Source organism: Aethalodelphis obliquidens, unplaced genomic scaffold (genome assembly GCF_003676395.1).
Source record: "Aethalodelphis obliquidens isolate GAN/ISIS:26980383/991018 unplaced genomic scaffold, ASM367639v1 scaffold59, whole genome shotgun sequence".
In the NCBI taxonomy this organism is placed as follows: domain Eukaryota; kingdom Metazoa; phylum Chordata; class Mammalia; order Artiodactyla; family Delphinidae; genus Aethalodelphis; species Aethalodelphis obliquidens.
Genome location: NW_020838003.1, coordinates 10,733,177 through 10,759,028, shown reverse-complemented (window position 1 = coordinate 10,759,028; position 25,852 = coordinate 10,733,177). Strand labels below are relative to the sequence as shown.

Here is a 25,852-nt window from a genome sequence, read left to right as displayed (position 1 = left end):
CTTTCATTGTGCAGCCTAGAGCCCTTTGCAATGGTAACCCTGCTCCATTTTCCCTGGAGAATATTCTGGCCTCCTCTTTGCCCTAGCTAAAACTTGGCTCTTCTTTTGAAGACCCAAGTGGAGAAGTAGATGCAACTACTTCTCTGAAGTAGCCCTTTGGAGTAGAAGCTGTGCATTCTCCCACACTGCAGCCCTCCCCCATTCCCCAGTGTAGCTTCTAGATAATTGCCCACTGGTTTGAACTCCAGATTGCTGTGGTTCAAATCCCCATTGGCTTGTTACCTTGGGCAAATTACCTAGCCTGCTTTTGTTCAGGTTCCTTGTCTGTAAAATGAGGGTAATAATGACACCTACCTCTTTGGGTTGTTTGGGCATTAAGTGAAATAATCTATGCAAAGTGTGTAAAACACTCAGTTTGGATAACTTGATGCCTGCTAGAGATGACTGTCCTGATCCAGGGTGAGGTTTGCTATCTCCACGTCTGGCTCTCCTCCTACGCTCCTTGCGACCGAACTCTGCTCCCCTCTTATTCACTCCTCATTATTGACTGAAGATCCACATCGATCTCACAGTCTCCTCTGCACTCCCACGTCCCACCATCATCCTAGATGAATTCAAGTCCACTTGAATACTGTCTCTCAGTTTCCTCACACCCACGTTTTCTAATAATCTTCACTCAGTGTTTTACTGGAGCCAGTTTCCACCAGCTGGTGAAATGTGTGCATTTCTTCCCAACTCCATATTCAGTGACATCAACACCATTATCTTGAAATCAGCCTTGATGGGAATATTTACACCATGGAAATTGGCAAATGCAAAAAACAGGGCACTTTTCTGGGGGCGGCGGGCAGCTTCCTAGAACACACCATTTCACTCCATTTCAACCACCTGATGCCATGGCCATGCCTTGACTCTTTCCATCACTAAGAACCTTTCAACATCTGAAATCTTAAAATCTCCAATTCTTGGACTGTACTCCTTACCCTCTTAGCTTTTTTTTACTTTGTGGATCCCACCACAACTATTTTTTAAGTACCTCCACTGAACAGCCTCTTCCTTTTACTTCTTCCATATCTGATTTGGGCTTCTTGATTTATCACATGAATCATTTTTATGATAATATTCCCCAAACTCCTGCCCCATTTTTCTTCTTGCTAAAACCCAAACCTAGCTTAGTCTAACTATATTTTCCCTCTTTGGAATCTATAAGGTGGCCATAAAGTCTGGAAATGGAAAATATTATCTAATCATGTACTGTCATACATATTAATAAGCCACTTATAGGTATTTGCCTCTGCTTCCAGTCTTAGTGGCCACCCTGCATAGCAGGGCTGTTACGCTCTTGGGGGCAGAGGGGAATCTCCCAGTGACATGGATTGATGTCGTGCTGTAAATTCCTGGCCTCCAGACTTACTTGGCCTTTAATGCTACTCCTTAACACTCCTTTTCTGGCCTCTCTTGTTCTCCACTTCCTTCAAAACTCTGATCCCACTTCCACTTCATCACTCTTAGTCTATGACCACATTTCTCTTTCCCAAAGAAAATGAAGTCGCTAGATAGGAACTTCCTTTTCTTCCTGCAGTCGATCCTGCAGACAGCATGGCTACCTCTAGCTTTTTTCCTTTCTCTCTTCTCAGCCCAGTTCTTCTAGGTCTGCTGTGGATCCTGTCCCCTCCCCAAGGACTTTGCTCTAGCAATCATCTAGAGAGATTCTTCTCTCTCCAGTATCTTTAACCTCTCCCTTTTTGTTGGATCCTTCCTTCTTCTCAGCATAGAAACATCCTCAAGTCTTTCCCATCTCAAATACCTCCCAGCACGTGTGTCTCTGCATTCACCACCCTCTTTCTCCTCTCCTTTGCAGCCTTTCTTACTAACCATGCCTTCCTTAGTCCATCCTCATGATGTCCCCATCATCGTGTCATAAAATCAATCTCTCCCACATCATCAGTGACCTTTTATTGTGAAATCCAATGACTACCTTTCAATCCTTATCTTATTTGTCTCTATTATGGGTTGAATGTCTGGGTGTCCCCTCCAAATTCATATGCTGAAGTCCTAACCCCTGGTACCTCAGTCTGTGACCTTATTTGGAAATAGTGTCATTACAGACATAACTAGTTAAGAATTGGTCAGAATGGAATGGAGTGGGCCCCAATCCTATATGACTGATGAGCTTATAAAAAGGGGAAATTTGGAGACAGACATACACAGAGAACACCCTGTGCAGATTGGAGTTACACTGCTACAAGGAACTACCCGAAGTTGGGAAAAAGGCCTGGAGCAGGTCTTCCCCCAGCACCTGCAGAGGGAGTATGGCCTTGCCAACACCTTGATTTCAGACTTCTAGCCTCCAGAACTATAAGACAATAAATTTCCACTGTTTAAGCCACTCAGTTTGTGGTACTTTGTTACTACAGCCCTAGCAAACCAATACAGTTTCCCAGAAGCATTTGACAAGGTTGACAATGGAAACACTCATCCCTGTGTCACTTCCATTTCTGGGGATTTCCCCAATCTCTCTAACAGTTCTTCTCCACCTCTTCTTCTAGCTTATCTTCAGTGTTGATGTTCCTCAGACTTCTGACCTAGGCCTTCTTTTTTACTTCACATAATCTGAGTGGTTTCACCCACTTCCGTGGCTTGAATTACTGTTCATGCAGTGGTGTGCCAGAAAATGTTTCACGACTGGCTCTCTGGGAGGAGAGGAGACTGATTTATGTTTTTTTCTGATTTCAGTAGTATAAATATCCCCACCATGGCTGACTTCAAACTGCCAACAGTTTAACAGCTGGTTCTCAGAACGAAACAGTTGGCTCTCACAAGCTGGTACGAGTCAGTGCAGGGTGGCTCCAACTCATCTCTGCTTTTGTGTCAGAGATAAGCAACTTATTTTTACACTTAAGGTAAAATAAAAATACCTGCAGACGTTTCTTTCCCCTAACAAACTGTTCCAGAAATGGAATATCTGCAGCTGCTTTTACGTGTTCTTTTGTTATTTCCACGTCGTTGTGGTGGCAGTGCTGATGCCAGTGGATTTCCCCCCCTTTCTTTTCACTGTATATGATAGAAATACTGTACCTTTGATCAATTTTGTTTTTATGAAAAGTTTGCAGCTGTTTTAAATCTGGTTTTTGTCAGAGGGCATCAAAATTGTATCTCAAAACAAGAAAATATTCCATTACAAAGGAGACAAAAAAGTCCTTCATACCAATACTTTGAAACATGTGATTTCCTTTACTTGGCAGGAGCCGTAGCACTGGGTTTTAATTTTGTTCAGAAAACAGTCTTTGTCTGGACCCACTTGCCCTTTCATCAGGCTGGACTTAACTGTTCATTCACTTGATGAATATTTATTAAGCACCAGCTGTGGGCCAGGTACTTATCTAGGTGCTGAGGAGATTCTGATGAGCCATACAGAGTCCCTGCTTTCACAGAGCTTAGCTCAGGGGTGGGGATAGATAGTAAACCAAATCAACAAAAAAGGAAGCTAATTTCAGAGAGTGGTGAACGCTGTGAAGAACATAAAGGCAGGGTAATGTGGTCGAGAGTGACCCGAGGTGGTACAGTCATGCCTTCTGGGAATCAGGCTCTGATCCTCAGGCATCTGAGCAAGGTCGTGCACAGACACACATCTTGTGATACCACAGCTCCTTCCTGCTGCTCACTTACCCTTCCTTTCCCAGACAGCGCCAGTCTCTCCTGTCTCAATTACTTACAGATACCAGTTACACAAATCTAAATGAGCTTCCTCTATCATCAAACACAATCAAAATCAAAATTGAGGACCAGAATCGGTGCCTGGACAAAAGCAGTGGAACAGGGCCATCCCAGAGTGACTCTGGGAAAGTTCCTTGTATCAGTTTTAGGGCCACATCTCTGCACCTGTGGGCTAGGGATTCACTAGTCACTGACTTCTAGACTGAGGACTCTCCATTCTACACCTCGCCTTTATGTGTCTTCTGAGCTCCAGGCACACGTGGCCAAGGGCCTAATGGCAATGTTTTTTGGCTTTTACTGGCATCTCAAATTCTACAGCACTGTGCCCTGCCCCCATCTTCCTCCCTATCTCCAGTCTATCACCTATTCTTCATCTCAGCAAATGATATTACCATCTTCCAGATGCTTCCCAGGGGTGATCTTGGACTCTTCTCCAACATCCAGTTAAACACCAAATCTAGTATTTGTGTCTCCACATGTATCTTGAATTTATCCCTCTCTTCATCCCCACTGTTTTTACCTTACCTCAGCCCATCACTTTTTGTCTACATTAATGTGACCACAGTCTTGGTCCTTCTATTCGGTTATTTACACTGAAGCCTGAGATTCTTTTCTACAATAAAAGTCTGGTGCGGGCACTCCACTGCTTTAAATCCTTCCATGGCTCCCCACTGCCTTGATATAAAATTGGAACTCCTGGACATGGTGGCTTACAAGCCCTCCATGATATGGTCCTGCTTGCCTCTCTAGTCTATCTTCTCCCAGCACCTTACTGTCCCCAATCTCTAGGCTCTCGCCACACCTGTCAGCTCTTCGGTGGTGCCATATTCCCTTCTTCTACCTCTGTTGTTTGCACAGACTTTTCTCTACACCTGGAACACTTTCTTCAATCTCACCTCACTATCTTCGATCTGGATAAAATTTTTTCCTTTTGAACATCTAACAGTGAAGACGCTTGCCCCTGGAAAACCTCTAACCACCTCCTACCTCTAGGACAAAGTCTGGGTTAAGATCCCCTTTGTATGTTCTGATAGCATTGTTTTGGAATTGCCTATTTACTTGTTTATATATATATATATATATATATATATATAATCACTGGACTATAAATTATATGAGAACAGCAGCTGCCTGTGGCTTTTTTGCCATTGTAGCCCCAGCAACTAACATAATGCCTGACACAGAGTGCGCCTACAATGAATACTTATTGAATAAATTAATGGATGACTATGTCTCCTTTAAGTAACTCTTGTTTTTTTCACCTATTCTTAAAATGACAGAAACACACACACACACAGAGTCACCTTGTACGAATTAAAATATTATGTGCTTATTGGGCTTCCCTGGTGGCGCAATGGTTGAGAGTCTGCCTGCTGATGCAGGGGATGCGGGTTCGTGCCCCGGTCCAGGAAGATCCCACATGCCCCGGAGCGGCTGGGCCCTTGAGCCATGGCCGCTGAGCCTGTGCGTCTGGAGCCTGTGCTCCGCAACAGGAGAGGCCACAACAGTGAGAGGCCCGCGTACCACAAAAAAAAAAAAATTATGTGTTTATAGAAAATGTGAAAAATACATAAAAGCAATAAGAAAGAGTCTACCATCCATTTCACCACATAATTATGACTCCTGTTATCTCCTTCTATATATATATTATTTTCATTGTTGAAATCATACTATGTCTACAGGTTGTTCCTTTAATAGTAAAAGTTGTGGTTATTTAAAGTGCAGAGTTCCCTGGCATTAAGTGTATTCACATTGTTGTGCAGCCATCACCACCAGCCATCTTAGAACTTTTTCATGTTCCCAAACTGAAACTCTGTACCCATTAAACAATAATGTGCTATTCCCCCTTCCTACAGTTTATTTATTTATTCTTTTGGCCATGCTTGAAGCATATGGGATCTTAGTGCCCCAACCAGGGATTGAACCCGTGCCCCCTGCATTGGAATCTTAACCACTGAATCACCAGGGAAGTCCCTACAGTTTAGTTTTATTTGGGTTCATAGCATAGTGGAAATGGCTTTCTTCTGAATCCTTCCTCAGTTCAAGCGAACATTCCCATTTATCTTCAAGAGGTTCTGAGGATTTCCTGGCAGATGCCATCCTTCCCAGAGTTCTTTGGTGCTGTCAGGTAGTTCAGTCAATTCCATGTTGATAACATCCCTGAAGTCTCACTTTGTGCTACGTCTCCTCATGCCAGGACCCACAATAGGTTCAGGGGCCCTCGAAAATGTTTTAATATATAATGTTAACATATTTGTCTTTCCATGAATATCATCACAAAATATAATTAAAAAAATTTTTTTATAGTGGAAGAGGTTCATGAAGGCAAAAGTGCCTAGGTAGTACTGTAAATGCTTTCATGTTACAAACAAAAAAAATGGTGAGGAGGAATCACTGAAGTTTTTAACGCAAGACACTTATCCTTTGGTCAATTTCCACCTTTTAATTTCTCTTTCCTAAGCAAAAATAAAGAAATCTTACAGAAATTTTACATAGCACTATATATAGTTAAAGCAGGAGCATGCATTGAAATTTTAAATTTTAGGTCCTGTCTTCAGTTCCTAAGATGTCAACAAATACTGTCAATTAGATAGTCCTCCTGGCATGATTTTCCAATTTGAAATAAACCCAAATGTAAACTAATTAACTGGGCCATTTTGAGAATGCACAGCATTGGTTCCATGTGTTTTAAGAGCTTTCCAGAGAGCACTGAAGCCAGGATCACATATGTGAGGCTTCAGAAATACATGGCAAGTGTCCCCGTTACCTGGGTCTTCTGTTTTTTTTAGTTTTGTTCACTTAAATATTCATGACATCTTCATCTCTCTGAGAGAAGGAATTATAAATCATTCTAATTCCATTCTATAGCATTCTGTACCATTCTGAGTGCATAATAGGCACCTATCAGGAGCATTTTGGGCTTGATGACATACGCATTTAGAATTGCTTGAATTGGAAGTGTCCTAGGTGGGTAGGAATTAGAATCTTACATCGTTCTAAGTCATTTGACTTAAATTTAAAAGGAAGGTTTTCCTTGGGGTGGAGGTGGGGCTTGGTTAAGGAGATGAAGAGGACTCCCAATCATTTATGAACTTCTCTGGGAACATAAATTTTTGAAGACAATCTATTTTTCAAAGAAACAGAGTCATCTTTCCACTCTCTCACCTCTTTTCCTCCATGAATCACAAAAGGTTATGAATTTTTTGAAAGTACTGAACATTATCCTGCTTGTCAAGTTGAAATATAAGCTCTTGCCCGAGTCAGAGCTCCAAGTTTTCTCAGGTGCCTAGAAGAGCAGTCTTGCAATTAGGAAGATTCCAATTGAGACGATGTCCCTGTTAGAGCGATATTTCTCCCTCCAGGGCCTGTACAGCTATTAGGAAATGGGTCCACCAAGAGAGAAGGGAGTAAATCTGTTTGACTGCATTGTCTTGGAAAAAATAATTTTAATTTCTTGCTTGTCTTTATAACAGTTCTTCAAAGCTTCGTACCTTGGCCAGAGGTTTGTCTCCCGCATACCTGAGATTTGGTGGCACGAAGACGGACTTTCTCATTTTTGATCCCAAGAAGGAACCAACCTTTGAAGAGAGAAGTTACTGGCAATCTCAAGTCAACCAGGGTGAAACTTTAAAGATTAACCATATATCTGAGTTAACTTGATAACTTGAGTCACTCGTGGGCATTCTCAGAGGAGAGCTATTGCTCACATCTAACAATTAATAAGAGATGAAGGGCTCCCAGTGGACCCGTGGAGGCACCTATACAAAAAGAGGAAGTGGTGGGCAGGTTTCCTCCTCCTGATGTTTTCATGAATGTGAGACATTGGGGCAGGGGGGATGGTGTGCTGGACACAACATTGGGGCAGGGGAGAGTTAATTGTGGTGTAAACAGAACAATGATTGTAGCTAAAAGGACAGAGCTGCCTAGAGGGGCCTGTGGGTAGAAATGCACCAAAACAAAAAGAGTATTTCCTGCTCAAGACACAGCACTGATCAAGACCCATTTATTCCAAAAAATGTGGATGAAAGGTGTAATAAGGGGACATGGAGATATGCTCTGCTTCTAAGAATGGATTTCAAGACTTGACTTGTTGGGCAGTGGTTCTCAAACTTTATTGACTAGACATAATCACCTGGGGTGAGTTTGAATATTTGGATTCTTGGGCTCCAAACTTAGGTTACAAGTTTAGCAGGCTCCTCAGGTGATTCTGATATTGGGAGTCTGTGGGCTTCATCTGAGAAACACCCTGGGGCGCCACGAGGATTTGCCCTGTGTCTTTCATAAGTGCTATACAGACATCAAATGGAAGCTAAATCATTATCTTAACAGTTATTAAAGAACCATGTACATCATTGAATTACAATAGTGAATTATGATATATAAAAATGAACAATATTTTATTATTTTATATATTACATATTTCCTTCTGTTTATTTTCTGCAGTTAGGAAGTGTTTAGAACCATTAATAACAGTGCCAATTGATAGAATAGTGATTAGAAAAAAAGAAAAACGCAGGAGAGTTTTCTTAGTGTAACACGTTGGAATATGTTTAGACCTGGCCCTTTCTCACCAGTCATATGCATTCAAAAGGTCCCATAAATTTAGATAGGAAACTGTCCTTTGCTCATCAATTTTCTTCATCCTGTAGGGAGGGGGGATCACTGGGGTTATCCAAGTGCTTCAGAAACATCCTTTGTGAGCACAGGGGTAGATGAGGCACCCGCTGTCAGAGAGCCAGAATGTGCAGCTTCCCAGAAAGGAAGTCAGTGGGGGGTCAGCCAGTCCTGACAGCCGCCCCCAGCAGCCCTGCTGTCTTGTGATAAGGAAGCACAGTCTGCCTGATAGGATAGTGGTGGATTTTCCAAGTACACATGTTGTGGTCTCAGGAGCTTTGATGATACCAAATTTGAAGGAATAAAAGTCAACATTTCCTGTCCTACCATTTGGCAAGAGGAAATCACCATAAAGCAGATATAGTCCATGTAAAACAAATTTCTATGTATGTTGAAAGTGAACCTTAAGAGAACTGAACTATGTTTTTTTCCGGTGGGTTCTCTAGTAATTTCAGGTTTCTGAGGAGCCTTCTGAATTGTTAAATAACTTGAAGTTATGTCCAATGTATCTATGTCCAGTATATGTCCAGTGTTTCTTCAGAAACCTGCCCTTTGGCTGTTTTTTTGTGGTAATTGATTAGCCAGCAAATTTGACATGTATAGCAGAATATATCCTTCTCTGATGTTACACTTAACAACCAGAAACTCAATTATCCTGCTTTAGTCACATAAATAGCTAACTAAATAAGTGTATGGGATTTCAACCGTGTCACTGTGAAAATAGATTCTCTAAATTTTTTACTCCATTTGCAGATATTTGCGAATCTGGATCCGTCCCTTCTGATGTGGAGAGGAGGTTGAAGTTGGAATGGCCCTTCCAGGAGCAATTGCTACTCAGAGAACAGTATCAGAAAAAGTTCAGGAACAGTACCTACTCAAGTAAGAAATGAAAGGTATCCTGCAAGTGTCCCAGCCCCCAAAATATTTGGATGGCTTGAACTTGGGCTTGAATCTAATAAGCCCTATAGCAGTTACGTAAAGCTGCATAATCCTCAAATGTTAGCAAGAGTTAATGGGCAATCTTCAACCCCAAACTTCTGTTTTTTACTTTTCTTCTCCTGACTTTGCCTACTAGCCACAGAGTGAAATATAGAATCATTCATTCACAAGCTAATAATGACCTTTACTGCTCTGAAGAACTAGGAAGTCAAGGAAGACATGGATATACTCCTTGTGTAAAAGTAAAATATAAAAGTGTGAAGAGTAAAACGTGAAACCATTCACACCTCATTGTGCATTCTGTTTCCCCTCCAAGAAGCAGCCACTGCCCTGCCAGTGATGTGTTGTGTATCACTGGCAGGGCAGCTTTCTCATTTTCTTTCCTCTGTGGGTTTGAAAACACAGGACTAGCTCAACTAACCAGGAATTTATTTCCATTCATGGAAACACTTTTCCAGTGTTTAAATGGGATGATGTCATGCAGGGCTTTACCACAAACAACTGAAACAAGCAATCCTTATCTAACTATGAAATATATTTTTATCCAAAAGTTGATGTTTTATACCCAACTAAGGAATGATGTTGCCCCAGATCTCAGTTAAGAAAGTAACCTGCTTAGATACGCTACAACTGTCTTCTTTTGGCTTTTGAAAAATAAATGATCTTGAAGTTAGTTTGGGTTAGTCAACATTTCTAAGAGTACATTATTGACAGTAAATTATTTCTTTGTAAGATTTTACTATACACTACCTAGATTCCAGTGTGTACAATGGATTTTTTATTTTTATATTTTTTATTTATAAGGTAAGGGAAAAAGTAACACATAAGAAATCAGAAAATAGGTTATATGCTAATAGAAAATGTGGTCCTCTAAATTAATTTTTGCATTTTAAAGCAGAGGGCAGAGGGGAGCTATGCTAATGGTTTAATAACATGATCTATGGTTGAACAGAATTTGGCAGGACAGAGCCTTCTCAGATCCCATTAAAGGGATAACAGAAGTCCAAGAGACCCACAGCAGGAAGGCCTTATTTGTAATTAATCATCTGAAATAAGCCTGCTAGGAGAAGACCCTATGGTATTAGGTAATCTATAGCTTTATACTTTTTTTCTTGGTCATCTTAAACATATGCCAATTTACCTTAATTTTTTAAATTAATTATTTATTTTTGGCTGTGTTGGATCTTTGTTGCTGTGCGTGGGCTTTCCCCAGTTGCGGTGAGCTGGGCTACTCTTCGTTGCAGTGGCAGGCTTCTCTTTGTGGTGGCTTCTTTTGTTGTGGAGCACGGGCTCTAGGCACGTGGGCTTCAGTAGTTGTGGCTCATGGGCTTAGTTGCTCTGTGGCATGTGGTATCTTCCCAGACCAGGGCTTGAACCCGTGTCTCCTGCATTGGCAGGTGGATTCTTAACCACTGCACCACCAGGGAAGTCCTAAATTTTTCTTTAAAAATGTTTGCTACCTCACATGATCTTTTTGGAACCAAGATGGTAGGTTTTCAACACCTTTTTCCTGCCTTTGGGATCAGCGCCTTCATAGCTTCTGCACCAGGGGAAAGCCCTTCTTTTACTAACTATGTAGCTGGGTCAGTATAATTCCAGCCGCCCTACTGGCAATGCTAAAATGTATAACAAATACAGATAGATAATTTGTATTTGGAAATATTTGACTTCTGATTTGAAATTTTCTATTTTAATCTGCATGTATTAGAAACATATAGATAGAAATCTATGGGACTTCCCTGGTGGTCCAGTGTTTAAGACTTCGCCTTCCAGTGCAGCGGGTATGGGTTTGATCCCTGGTTGGAGAGCTAAGATCCCACATGCCTCATGGCCAAAAAACCAAAACGTAAAACAGAAGCAATATTGTAACAAATTCAATAAAGACTTTAAAAGTGGTCCACATTAAAAAAGTCTTAAAAAAAATAAATCTACTGCGTTTGGTCTGGGCACCAGCTCATTATAGGGTTATCTAAGAAGCCAATAGGTGTCTCTACACATGGCTCTGCATCCGTGGCTAAGGTTGGTAATGCCTGAGTAACATCGTATGATGCGACATCATATGATGGAAGAGATAGCAAAAGTCTATTGTGTTAATTGCTTAATGGCCTGCACCTTTAAAACAGGTGTCCTAGAAGATATAGGTGAATTTTCTAATTATAGGACCCATTGGATGGTATGTTTCACTTAAGTAGAAAATGACAAAAACATTTGTCATGAGAATATAGATTCACACTGTAAACCTGTCTGGGCAGGAAAAGGAAGCAATGTTACAGGTATAATGTTGAGTGTGACTACAGAAAGGAGGACTCCCTTATTAAAATAATAATATTTAATAAGCTAATCCTTTTTTCTCCTTCTTCTCCACCTTTCTTCCTCATCATCCCACTCCCACACTGGATGCTGGACACATTTATGTAAACAAAAATGGTATAATAGTCAGTGCCAATGTATAATGTGTCATTTAGATTGTCTTCATTCCAGGGGTCTTTCCACCCTTTCATACGGTAAGAGATAAGAGATTGGATAATGACTGGGAATTGGATAATTATCTGTGAGTTTTCTTATTTTGAGGAGGGAATAGGCTGGGTGGGTTTTATTTTTAAGAGTGGATTTTAACTCAGTAATATACAGCCCTTATTCTAGGAGATGTTACTGTTACAGAGTGCATATAATAGAATTTCAAGCTACTTAAATTCAAAGTGTTTTTGGAAAAATGTGGAAATAGAGGAAGAGTAAGGAATGAGCTGAATAAATACTCAAAAATGAAAACATTCTATGTTTCTTGAAAATGCCATAATCCTTGTAGAAGGTCTAGGCAATAATAGTGCTTTATATCTGTAAGAGTTTTTTATGGCTTACAAAGGGTTTTCACATGTGCTATTTCAACTTGGTTTTGTGAGGTAGATGGATGATGGTACTAGTTCCAGGATTGTAGATCTGTAGCCAGGGCTCATGCAGGTAAAGGGATCACTCCTGATCATTCAGTCTATAAGTGGGATAGTGGGGCTGGGAGCTCAGATCTATGATTCCTGATTTAGGACACTTTCTACAACATGATTAGCAGTATATGTCTAAAAGATAACTGTGACTAGGACAGTCACAGGGCCTTTATTACAGGCTCTATTACTGTGGCACTGTCACCAAATAGCTATGTGATATTGGGCAAAGCACTTTATTTCTTTGGGTGTCAGTTTCCTCATAGAAAAATGAGGGTGGAGGTTTGGGGAGGACTCCATAATCCCAAAGTCCCATGCTGTCCTCCACTGTGGCCCTAAGATCCCAGGAACAGGCTAGGACTCAGAGAGCTTTTCAGACCCCAATGTCTGTAACACCTTAATGATAGGCAGCAGGTTTGTGGAAGTGGGTGACACAGCAAATATCAAAAACACCTAAAATAGCTTGCTAGTGTTGTTACTGCCCCTCAGCCGTTATGTGCAGTATTAAACCTAGGGTTTCACTGCTCTGGTAATCAAGTAGTTCAGGCTGAAGACTTAGAAACAGAGCCACTTTGAAGGAGAAAGGGTGTAAGTTTGCCAGATAGATAGAGATTTTTTTTTTTAAACTAGGGAAGTGAATTTCTGTTTAATAGATAACTCTAAATATACATTAAGATCACCAGATCTATGCAGGTAATAACTGATTTAAACACTCAAAAATACTTTCTGCCACTCTCAAAAAGAGATTATAGGCTAGCTAATGGTTAAAAAGCTGAGTTCAAAAGTTCCAAAGCTTTAATAACTCCTTAGTGACTCAATTTTTTTCATAGCACATCTAGCCCAAAAGAAATACCTGAGAGTTTCAATTAAGCTGTTAGGTCCGAACAACCTAATAGTAACAGTTCTCATCATGTCCAACAGATGTTGATGCATTCCCTTGCAAATTTAAAAGATCCTGCAGTGCCCCTGTGAGTAAGGTTGCCTGGTCAAATTTTAATTTCAAATAAACAATAATTTCTTTGCTGTATTTCTCAAATAATACACATGACATACACTAAAAATTATTCATTATTTATCTGAAGTTCAAATTTAGCTAGATGTCCTGTATTTTTATTTGCTAAACCGTACCAGTGAATTCACTCCCCAGAGTGCCTTGGCGCCGAGTTTGGAAACCACAGCCCTAGGCCAATTTTTTAATGTAAAATTCCATTTATTTTGAATTAATGAATTATATACATGAATTTTTCAAAAACTTTAAAAAAATGTAATCAAAGTTACCAAGTTATTTTGTGACTGAGTTTATGAGTGGAGATATTTAGATTATGAAGTGTGGGGTTTGTGTTGACTAATGAAAATCTGGCCTGTGCATGTTGAGCCCTGAGCCGTACACTGCAGTTTCCCCAGTTCACCTGAGGTCACTTGAACAAAACCCAAGTGCCAGACCAAAGCCTCTGGTACCTTCCATAGGACTTGATTCAACAGCTGAAGCAAATAAAGTAATATATATATATTTTTTTAATTTGCCAGTCCAATTTTGTTGACACATTCATAATTATAAGCACTCATTGGAATTCCTTCCATTTAACAACAGAAATAGCAATTCATTATGAGGAACAAATCTGGAGGCCTTCATCACTTCGGCACTCTGGTGCTGACCTAACCACGAAATGGTAACATTTTTCTTTTAGGAAGCTCAGTGGATATGCTGTATACTTTTGCCAGTTGCTCAGGACTGGACCTGATCTTTGGTCTAAATGCATTACTACGAACTGCAGATTTGCACTGGAACAGTTCCAATGCTCAGTTACTCCTGGACTACTGCTCTTCCAAGAGTTATAACATTTCTTGGGAACTAGGCAATGGTAAGTGCTCCCCTGCCCCTGCCCGGGGAACATTTCAATAATAAGGAGATTCCCCCACTTTGGCATTATTTGTTCCTATCTATGACCTTCTTTTTAATAATAGCAAACATGCTTTTTTGCCTTGGAATATTTGTGTAAGTGCTCAGTGGTGTGAGTTTGGAATTACTTGTGGCAGAAAACTCCTTATATATCCCAGAACCTATCGTTAATCCCAGTTTATGTTACATTTGAGCACTTCCACAGCTCCCTGATTCCCTTGAGATCTTCAGGGTCACCTAGACCTCTTATGCTTGGCAGGTTGGACTCAAGCAGTTTGCTTTTACCTTTCCATTCCTTCCTCTGTTCTCAACTTGTCAATCTCAGCAACCCCAACCCAACACTCATAATGGGTTCAAGCTAGAAGTTCTGGTACAGAGTCTTACCTGGGTCAAGCTCTTGATTGTCTCCTTTGTCATTCTTTTATTGTAAGGAACTTATAAACTGTAACTAAAGTGCTAGTGATTAGCCACATTCATTCAAACATATTTACAATGCTTTGTTCACACATCAGCCGATGGAACTGAAGATAAAATGGGAAGTGAGATGTAGTAATATGATGAGCACATACTATATTCCAGGCACTGTTCTGAGCATTTAATAAGTATTAGCTTATTTTATCTTTATAATTGCCCCGAGGTGAACACAATTATGACATTCATTTCATAGATGACAAAAGAGGCACAAAAATTTTAGCTCAATAGCTGTGTGATGCTGGGCAATTATCAGTGAGAGGAATCTTACAGGAGTTAGGATTTGAACCCAGGCAGTCTGGCTCTAGTAGGAGGTCCCTGCTCTCTTGAGACTTCTGTTCTAGAGGTAGGGAGGCAGACCAACCAGAAAGCAAGCAAAGAAGTGATACATGTCTATAGTGGTATGTATTATAATAAAGTCTAGCAGCAGATTTTGGGATTGGGTTACTGAGGATAACTGGCAAGTTGAAGCACTGAAAACAGAATAAAAGGAAGGGTCAAGGCAACCATATCTTAGTTAGATGCTGAACAACTTTACTGCAGCAACTATGTGAATAATAGGTCATCTGAACCCATCCTTACCCATCTCTGTACATCTCACCTTCCCTACTTTTCTACCCTACCCATCCCCAGCTCCTGCTCTTCAGAGTAAGATAAAAGAGTGTCATCATGTGCCCCTCTTCCCCGGGCCCCATTTTGCAAAGGGAAGGTCTGGTTTCCGGGGTGAAGGAGAAGAGTAAGGCAATTTGGGAAGTAGATTGGACACTTTCCATGCCTCCCTCCCCTCCCTTCAGCTTTGCTACTTCCAGACTCACATGCACATATAACTTGCACTTATAATTCTCAGTAAGACTTTTTTTTTAATAAATTTATTTATTTACTTTTGGCTGTGTTAGGTCTTTGTTGCTCTGCACGGGCTTTCTCTAGTTGCAGCGAGCAGGGGCTACTCTTCTTTGCAGTGTGCGGGCTTCTCATTGTGGTGGCTTCATTTGTTGCAGAGTACAGGCTCTAGGCGTGCAGGCTTCAGTAGTTGTGGCTCGTGGGCTCTAGAGCGCAGGCTCAGTAGTTGTGGCGCACGGGCTTAGTTGCTCCGCGGCATGTGGGATCTTCCTGGACCAGGGCTCGAACCCGTGTCCCTGCATTGGCAGGTGTATTCTTAACCACTGCGCCACTAGGGAAGCCACTAGGGAAGCCCCTCAGGAAGACTTTTAATTACATTGTAGAAATAGGTTTTTAAATGTCTTCTCCCACACAATCTTTTTTTTTAAGTAAATTAGGTTATTAAATACTGAATACAGACTATTTCCTAAATATCCACTAGTTTAATATCCCAATTATTAATTTCCAACTGTTTTATTACCCCCAATACTTCATTTATATAACTTATATTTTTATTTTCCTGGAATATCTTCTTTATAACTGGAGATTTTACTTTCCTTGACTTTGGATTCTAAGTTTTTGTAATATGAAAAATGCTCTGTTGCTTTTATATGCTGCTTTTATGTTTGCTTTTAAATAAAAAATTTTCTAGGTAAGCAATCATTTTGTGAATTGCTGTCTTTCAGAACCTAACAGTTTCCGGAAGAAGGCTGGTATTTTCATCGATGGATTGCAGTTAGGAGAAGATTTTATGGAGTTGCATAAACTTCTAGGAAAATCTGCTTTCAAAAATGCAAAACTCTATGGTCCTGATGTTGGCCAGCCTCGAGGAAAGACTGTTAAGATGCTGAAGAGGTAAGAGCTAGAGGAAGCAGAACCACTTTTCTTAAATATAATATTTTTCTTTGGTGGAGAATCCTCAATAAACCACCTGTTATTAAACAATTTGTTGCCTGACTAGAAGGTTTACCAAAAGAGGAAACATTGACTGGCTCAGAATACCAAAGATTTGGGGGCAAATGGCACCTGTGATAAAATTTGTATCAGAATTAGGAAGTTTGTGTTGCTTTATCCTAAAGTAGTAACCAGCCTATTTCTAGGGAAGACAAGTGCATTTATTGTTCATATAAAGATTAAGTGATAACATAATAGATTTTTTTTTCTAGTTTCCTGAAGGCTGGGGGAGAAGTGATTGATTCAGTTACATGGCATCAGTAAGTATGTCTCCTACTGTTTATACTGAGAAAGTAAAGCTAGCTTTACTTATTACCTAGTTTTCAAAAAATTGTTTTCATTTAATTGCTAATTGACTTTATAGTTCCCAATAAAAAATGGTCTCAAGCAGCATTGTACTAGGATCTTAACATTAATAAAACAGAAATTTAAACTTGTTTTAAGTAACGTGGTAGTTTCTACAAGATCAAGGCACACTATTGTTTAAGTCATGGAATAGATGTAGCTAATAGTAGCTAAAACTAATATGCTTGCCAAAGAATGGGTAACCCACAAATACCTGCATTTGTGACTATGTTTTCTCAAGACAGAATAAGTGGTCCCCTTCCATCTTGTTCTCTCCTTAGTAGAACTTCTGCTTTTTTTTTTTTTTTTTTTAATAGCACAGGGGTGGGAAGAAGTAGAAAGGAGGGCAAGGGCGGCCAATTAACTTAAAAGCAGAAAGTAAAGTTTGTTACTTTTTCCTGAATATTTTCTGAATAATTTAGCTACTACTTGAATGGGCGAATTGCTACCAAAGAAGATTTTCTAAACCCTGATGTACTGGACACTTTTATTTCATCTGTGCAAAAAATTTTCCAGGTAATAGTCTTCTTATTCTTTTTAATGTAAAACCAGAGTCCTTATTTTGTAGTCTAGCTAGTCCTAAATTCTACAGGTATATAAATTTACATGTTTTTCCAATTTTAGAGAGCAGGCACTAGGTCTTATTCACCTTCAGTTCCCCTTAGTATCAGGTCTCACCCATGTATGTTGATTGGAAATTAAAAATACTTCCAATGGCCTTTTGGTAGAGTGAACTCTCAGAGTCCATAAGAAAAGAAGGGGATTATTTACATTCCTTCCACACCTAGTATTCCAATAAAAGGTAATTTCCCATGAAATTATTTTGTAACTATACTGAACGGATGGATCTGGGAATGCAAGGTTTTGAATATTGAATAATCTTCAGCACCATATTTGGTCAGCTTGTTTGCAATTACTGTGGAGACTTTTCTGTTCCATACATAGGCTGTTGAGGAGGCCAGACCCCACAAGAAGGTTTGGTTAGGAGAGACCAGCTCTGCATATGGGGGTGGAGCGCCCTTGCTGTCCAACACCTTTGCTGCTGGCTTTATGTGAGTGAATTTGCACTTGTCTCAGGGACCAGATAGCATTCTCCTGTTCTTCTGTTCAGTTGAAATAACTCGTCAGACAAAAATCTGGTCAAAGACAGTTTCCGTGGCTGAGCTCCAAAGTTTGTGCCAGATTTTGCAAGAAAATGATTTACTAAAGTTGGTTGGACATCTTTAACATGTGCCCAAATTAATGACTGTATGAATGAACTGCTTTAGAAGTTTTGTTCCTTAATTATGGCCCATAAATATGTCAAGCATTCCTTTCTCTAAAGAAATACATTGTAAAAGAGTGCATCAAGAGCCTTGACTCTGAGAAGGATTCTGAGTACATGTAGCTCTATTCATAGATTCCCAAGAAGTTTCGAGCCTGAAAGTATGAGGTCACACCCGAGGGGCTACCAATGAATTTAAAGATTTACTAAATCACCCCCTTATCCAAGCACCACAAACTTGATTGCTTTAAAACCAACTGGTTTACTTACATTTCATAACTCAGTTAACACTCTTAGTCTATAGTTCTACATGCTCATATTGAGCTTTATTCTCTTTCCTCTCCTCATTCTTTTAAGCCCCGACTAGAGCACACATCCCTTATGCTTGTGGAGGCATGAGGAGGAGAGGAAAGAAAGGAGATGTGTGTTTTGCCACTGACTGAACACGGGGGGGGAGGAAGTGTCCATAAAAGCTTAGGGGTGATTCTACTTATTTCGCATTTTAGTGCTGCTGGCCACCAGCAATCCTTTCTTCAGACCTCACATGGAAATGCGGGTGGGGAGGCGGTGGGTGGAAGTGGGAAGGGCGGGTTTGGATCCCACAGGACGGAGAATAAGTCTATAAGTGTGGGCATTTGTCAACTCTGCTTTGTAGATGTTGTCCTACCCTGATAGGGACTCCTATAGCATATTAATAGTCTTCTAGGATTTGTTATCATGCAGAAGTGTGAGAACATGTGAAGTGAAGGATAGTCTCTACTTCATCTGAATGCCTTATTGATAATACTACTTTTCTGGCTTCCTGTCAATTCCTCCCACACGGAGGAATAAATCAGAATAGTGTATAGTTAAAACCGAGTTATTTTGTTTTCCAAATCTGAAGAAAGCTTGGCCTCACTCTGTTCCAGGTGGCTGGATAAATTGGGCCTGTCGGCCAGAATGGGCATAGAAGTGGTGATGAGGCAAGTGTTCTTTGGAGCTGGAAACTACCATTTAGTGGATGAAAATTTTGAACCTTTGCCTGTAAGTGACCATTATTTTCCTATTATCGTGAGTAGGTTAGAGTATACTAAGGGCCCCCTGTATTAAACATTTATAAATAGTCAATTCTCTCAATAAATTCAATGCTCTCAATAAGAAGCCAAACCATAGACAGATGAATTAGAAGAAACCTTAGAGATCACTCATTCTAACCTTTTTGTGTCTCAAGAAATTGAGACCCAGAAATAATGTTTTTAATGTGGGTTATTTGGGGCATGTTGTGGGATTTTTTTAAAAAGGAGTAATTTGAAATTTTTTGACTTCAATTTTATAAGATAAACTTGAATCAAATGTTTTGCCAAGTAAATCAAAGTTAAAATTGCCTGTAGTATCCAAAGTTTCAAAATTTTTTGTCATGAAATCATAATTTATTTAACTTAAAATAAGCTAGTACCATGTATTTGTTTAAAAATATCACCATACGATTGGCTATTTTGTTAATAATCTTCAAGATATTTATGAGTAAAGTCTCATTTCCACCCTACCTCCAACTACATCTGGTACTAAATCAGGAAATATAGCCTTTCTATCTAAAAAGCCACCTGGAAGATATATATATCTAAAAGTTGGGATAGCATAGGTATAGCCTGAGAAGTATGACCTTGATTTTTATAGTCTAAAATAGCATTTGAGAATATCTATTTTCTAAGAATAATTCCTAAGGGAATTGCTTGAAATTGTAGGAAAGCTAAGAAAGTCTGCAAAAAGCACATGCCAAAATATAAGCTAGGCTTTTGTGGTTTGTAGATAGATTTCCCCCCAAAATTGCTTTTAGTCTATAGTGGTCCAAATTCATGGAGCACACTGTTCGTAACCTAAAAAAATTTTTTAGCAAAATGTCTTTGCACAAAATGGAATCTATCTTCCCCAAGTATATTATGAGTAATTTATAAAATGAGTTAAACCAAACGTGATCATTTCATTAGACAAATATCCAAAATCTACTACTGGCCCCTTCTTAAATGGACATTGAACAAGGAAGAGAAATAAACAGTTTCTTCACAATTTACTTTGAGTCCAATGCCTAGAAATTAGCCAGCTTATCCTGTCACTCTTTGTAAGTAGTACCAGCTATTTATGATGTTATCTAAAGCTTCTCAGCCAAACATAAACTTTTGGCTTAAGAATTCTTTGTATATGTGCTAAATATACTTCTTCCTCAAGGTGCACAAGTCAGCTAGAAAAACTTGCAAGAGTAAATGGTACCTTTGACATCTGCAGAATCCCAGGGAATTCGCAAAACAGTCCTGGAAGGTGGCAAGGAAGGTATCTTAGATCCATTTTTCAAATGAGGAAGTTCAAATTGAGATGAACTTGTGTGATTTGCTAGAGGTCACACAGCTGTCTCATTGTTACTCTAAAGAATCCTGTACAAATCCTGGCTCTGAGCCTGCTTCCTTTCTACCCCAAGTCATGGAACCATGCTACGTCTCCTTTGAAAACATTTAATTGATTCTCTTCTTGTCTCCAGTAAGAATTTTGAAGTTGAGCAGAGAAACAAAAGCTGTTTGCCTGTTGAGTCTACCTTACCCAAGCTCAAGAAGGAAGGGTTGGGGTATATATATATTGAGTGGATTTAAAAAAAAAACAAAACTTTTTATTATGAAAATTTTCAAAGTAGAGAGAAAAGTATATGAAGCCCTAATGTGTTTAATCCATAATTGTACCCACTCTTTACCTCCCACCTACTGGATTACTTCTAAGCAAATCTCAGGTATACCACTTTATCCATAAGTATTTCAGTATGTATCTCCTTTGTAAAAATATAACAAAATATAATTATCATACTTTAAAATATGAACAATAATTTCTCAGTATCATTAAATATTTAATCAGTGTTTCACATTTTCCTTATTGTCACAAATGGTTTTTTTTTGGTTTTTTTGTTTCTTATTAGTCATCCATTTTATACACATCAGTGTATACCTGTCAATCCCAATCTCCCAATTCATCACACCACCACCCCACCCCCCAGTCACAAAAGTTTTTAATTGTTGGTTTATTCACATCAGAACCCAAACAAGGTCCATATATTGTATTTATTATATCTCTTAAGTCTGTTAATCTTTAAGTTCTCTCTCCCTCTCTTTTTTTTGTCCCTTGGAATTTATTAAGAAACCAGGTAATGTTATATAGTGTTTCCCACATTATGGATTTTGCTAAATTTATTTCTGTGGTATCATTTAGCATGTTCCTCTGTCCCCTGTATTTCCTGTAAACTGGTAGTTAGACCCAGAGGCTTGATTTTTGTGGGGTTTTTTGTTTTGCAAGAATTCTTCATAGGTGATAGTGTGTGCTTCCATCAAGAGACACATAATGTCTGATTGTCTCTTTTCTTGACCTTGATAGCTAGTGATGGTCACTGCCTAATGCACTGCCTTACTGGGCAGGGGTTGGGGGTTTATAAGGTTTCAGAGGAAATTGTTTTAGTCTCTTAAACAGAAGTTTTATTTTTAAAACTTGGCTGTGTGTGTGTGTGTGTGTGTGTGTGTGTATGTGAGTGTGTGTGTCTATATCTAAAAGTTTTGCTTTGAGCTTTGAATTCTTGGATGATTGACAACAAAGAATATTTAGACTGTCTCTGAGCAATGAGTTACATCCTTGAGATTTATCTCCTAGCAATCTGAATTGTGGAAGTGTAGTCGTCCAGTGATAAAAAGCAGCAAACAAGATATTGCCCTCAGATTCGTGGTGGTAATGCAGACCAAAAGATGAATCCTTTTAAAATAGCTCTAGGATAACAGTCACACTCTTTGTAGGATAACTATTCTCTTGACACTGTTTTTGTTAAAGAGTAAGTAAAGATTTATTTTTGTCCCTCTCCTCCCCAATCACTACAACTAGGATTATTGGCTCTCTCTTCTGTTCAAGAAACTGGTGGGCACCAATGTGTTAATGGCAAGTGTGAAAGGTCCAGACAGAAACAAACTTCGAGTATACCTTCATTGCACAAACATCAACCAGTAAGTGTGTAAGATGCCCTTTACCAATCAACAAGTTTTAATTAGTAAGCACACAACTTCCTACTCTAACACACTGTTGTCTTCTATCTATACAGTGGGTCTAAGGTGTGTCATTGTTCTTCATTTCTTTTCATTCTCATAGTGATATGGTGCCAGAGTCTAGCTAAAAAAATGAAAAAAAAAAAAAAGGCTAAACATAGGCATTTGCAGTCCAGCAAAGATTTGTACAATGATTTAATTATCACAATCCATAATGAAACTATATCCTGAATTTAAATAAATAATGATACAAATGAAGCACATAAAACCAATTTTGTATGAATGATTAATCAATTGAATGGCTATGAATGAATAAAATATGAATATGAACTCATATGAATGAATAATTACATGAATATACTTATCCCTTTGTATCATATCTGATTAATAAAGAAGAATAATTAAAATGACACCAATGACAACAATAACACTCATGTTTTCAAAAGTTTCAACCCAGTTTCTGGAGTTGAGAGGCCATAGAGACTTTTGTAGTCCAGTACTCTGGCCTTAGGTAGGAAAAATGTTCCTAAGTCTGAGATTTTTCTCTTTTTAGTTTCAGTCTGTCTTTCCTAATAGAATAATATTAAAATGCTAATTCTAGCTACAAAGGCTACATACTGTTTCCAGTTTCAGTGAGTGGAAACTCTGTTTCTGGGTAGTGAGCCCCATTAGGAATAAGTGGGGGAATGGTTTAGGTGGAAAAATTCTGAAAAGTGTCAGTAGATTTAATTTTCTTATTTGTTTCAGTCTTTTCATAAGGTTAGGAAAAGCCTGGGTTTATATGGTTTATATTAGGAATTCACATGAACCCTGAAAATTTCCATTTTACCATTTAACTTCCCTATGTTTGAATGCATATGGGCTGACTGGCTTCCTCACAACGCAGCCTAGCAAAGCAGCAAAGATCTCAAAGTGCTAAAGCCCAGAAAATGGCAGTGTGAACAGCAATATTTTTATCATGTTTTCAAAATAGGACCACATTAGTAGCCTAATATTATCATAAATGGAAGGATACAAAGAGGGCCCATCATCACTATAGATACTAATACTTAGTGTTGTCCATGACTATATTTTTAATCAACTATTCAATTGCTTAAATTAGATAAATATTTTTATTGAGTTAATCCATTTGCTTTTAGCCCAAGGTATAAAGAAGGAGATATAACTCTGTATGCCTTAAACCTCCATAATGTCACCAAGCGCTTGCAGTTACCACATCACTTATTTGACAAGCAAGTGGACAAATACCTCATAAAACCTTCAGGACCCAATGGCTTATTTTCCAAGTGAGTAATTTTCTTGGTTCATTTCAAACTTTCACCAAAAGTGAATTTTATTGGTGTTTGTCAGAATACCATGTGTTGATAGGGAGCAAAAAAAAAAAAAAAAAGTCAACTATTTCAAGTTCTAACAATTCTTAATATTCAGGAAGTTACATATGAATACATGCTAATACAAGTGTGATTCATTCAGAGAGTCCCAAGCGGAAGAATGGGACCACAAACTAGCAGTTATCTCAGGGAAATGTTTTCATTTCAGAGCAACTTGATATATCAAGATCCACTCAATGCATTTAGATTATTTGCTCCAAAAAGACATAATTCTTGGTAACACAGTCACTAAAACAAAAATACCTATATGTAATTGCTATATAAAGGCATAGGAGTTGTTGTAAAATATTATATGGTGCGAGCTGGGTGTGAATCTCTTATGGTATCAGAGTAGTGTTTTTATTGGTTAGAGTAAGAAAAAAGTGGTCAGAAATGTGCCTTTTAGGTGAATTATTTAAAGTTGGTTCTACTACATTTTAGTTATAAAAGCCTGTCATTAACTATGTCTTACAAAAGCCTGTAATCCAACAGAATACCCAAGAATGACCGTAAGCCTTTAAGAGTTAGGCACACAAACATTGTAAGATTTCTGTCTAATATGTATTGGAAGGAGACTTCCCCCATGGTCCAGTGGTTAAGACTCCATGCTCCCAAATCAGGGGGTACGGGTTCAATCCCTAGTCAGGGAACTAAAAATCCCACAAGCTGTGCGGTGCAGCCAAAAAAATTAATTAATTAAAATAAAAATTCATTGTGTGTTGGAAGGGGCTCTTTCCATCATGGCTATTCTCACATTAAAGCATAAAAAATTGAGATTACAAAATTCTTACTACCTCCTCGCATCTTTGCAAATGCTCTATGAGTGATGTTTTCAGTGACAGCCTCAGAACCTGAAAAAGTACCATAAGCATGCTTTCTCCAAAGTCCTATCCCCCATAGACAAGCATTATTAACACTGGGTACCATTACTTTTTTTCCCTATCCTTTATTTTACTATAACTGTAATCATACAACCTCTAATAGGAAAAAGTGAAGGGGAACCCACAAGTTTCCCAAAGTATCTTTCCATATATAGCCTTTGTAGTCTTCTAAATGGGCTGCATGTTTTTTTTTTTTTTTTTTTTGCGTTACGCGGGCCTCTCGCTGTTGTGGCCTCTCCTGTTGCGGAGCACAGGCTCCAGACGCGCAGGCTTAGCAGCCATGGCTCACGGGCCTAGCTGCTCCGCGGCATGTGGGATCTTCCCGGACCGGGGCACGAACCCATGTCCCCTGCATTGGCAGGCGGACTCTCAACCACTGCGCCACCAGGGAAGCCCCGCTGCATGTTTTATAAAATGCCATGGTTTACTTATTTTCCTACTGTTTAAACCTTTTTTTTTCCCTATTGTAAATAATGTATATTTGGATAACAGATACTTTTCTCTATTTGGGTTTTGACCCTTTTTGAAGTGGCTATTTTTTGCATATTTCTGTCTGAGGCTGATAAGAGAAAAGCTTTTCTGAAGTCGTTGAATAATAGTTGCAGAATTAGAAGTGTTTTAAGAGATCATTTTAGATGGGTATCTAAGGCCATTCAGCTCTGTTTGATTCCTCCTCTGTTGGATCTTGCAGCCTCTGCTGGCGACTGCTCTCTGTGGCAAGGATAAAGTGAGCCTCTAAACCTTTCATCTGCTGCTCTTAGTTCTATTCTCTAGAACGGAGGATGGAAACTATACCTCATGCCTGTGGACAAGTGGGTTTAGAGGATTTTTTTTTTCTCTTTTTCTGCTAGGGGAGGTTGGCATACATTCTGTGTTAATTTTTATTTTTAATTAGTTGTCAATGTTGTAAAAATTGACAACTACTAAAGTATCTGGATTTCTAGCTTTTCTTTGAAAATAGGTGCTCTGGCAGCTCTGGGATGTTTTCCCAATTCGATGGAGTTGAACTGGGGTTGTTTACTTTAGACAGGTCGTTCATCTTTCTGTGCTCCTTAGTCCCTACGTGACCCTGCTGTGTCTTAAACCTGTCCTACTGCACTGGCACACGTAACTTCCTTGGCCCTTGAGGACATTTGAGTTTGCTACTGTTAATCTGGAACAATGCTGAATACCTCCTTTTCTCCAGAATAACTCCCAAATATTTGAAGGACAATTGGACTGTCTTCTCTCCAGGCTAAATATGCCCAATTTCTTCAATGATTCTTCTCTTTGCTATATTTACCAGACCCTGTTGCATTCTTATCACACGTTTCATGCTTTATACTTGGAAAATTGGTGAAACTGTGCATAATGTTTTATTACCCTAAGTTCTCTTTGATGAGTATATATTACTTATATTTTTCCCTCTTTAAAATGTTGCAAAAGCATCACAGATAAGTTTGATGAGTGCACAGTCTGCACACTTGCTCACGCTAATGACCTCAGAGGGTTAAATAATAATCACCTTTAAAAAATTATTTTTTACTTGAATAACTTGTA

The 25,852-nt window shown here is 39.1% G+C and overlaps 1 protein-coding gene across 3 annotated transcripts in view; it reads left to right on the top strand.

Moving 5' to 3' along the window:
- Positions 1–25,852, top strand: part of HPSE (heparanase) — a 33,958-nt gene that overhangs the window by 4,139 nt on the left and 3,967 nt on the right. Inside the window, exons 2-11 of one of the 3 annotated variants that reach the window (XM_027087558.1) lie at positions 7,191–7,336; positions 9,085–9,210; positions 13,895–14,068; positions 16,143–16,311; positions 16,623–16,670; positions 17,178–17,271; positions 17,701–17,807; positions 18,928–19,042; positions 21,905–22,023; positions 23,202–23,348. In XM_027087558.1, coding sequence (XP_026943359.1) covers positions 7,191–7,336; positions 9,085–9,210; positions 13,895–14,068; positions 16,143–16,311; positions 16,623–16,670; positions 17,178–17,271; positions 17,701–17,807; positions 18,928–19,042; positions 21,905–22,023; positions 23,202–23,348 — 1,245 coding nt within the window. The remainder of the gene's footprint in view (positions 1–7,190; positions 7,337–9,084; positions 9,211–13,894; positions 14,069–16,142; positions 16,312–16,622; positions 16,671–17,177; positions 17,272–17,700; positions 17,808–18,927; positions 19,043–21,904; positions 22,024–23,201; positions 23,349–25,852) is intronic. The other 2 variants (XM_027087559.1, XM_027087560.1) reach the window with 2 other exon arrangements.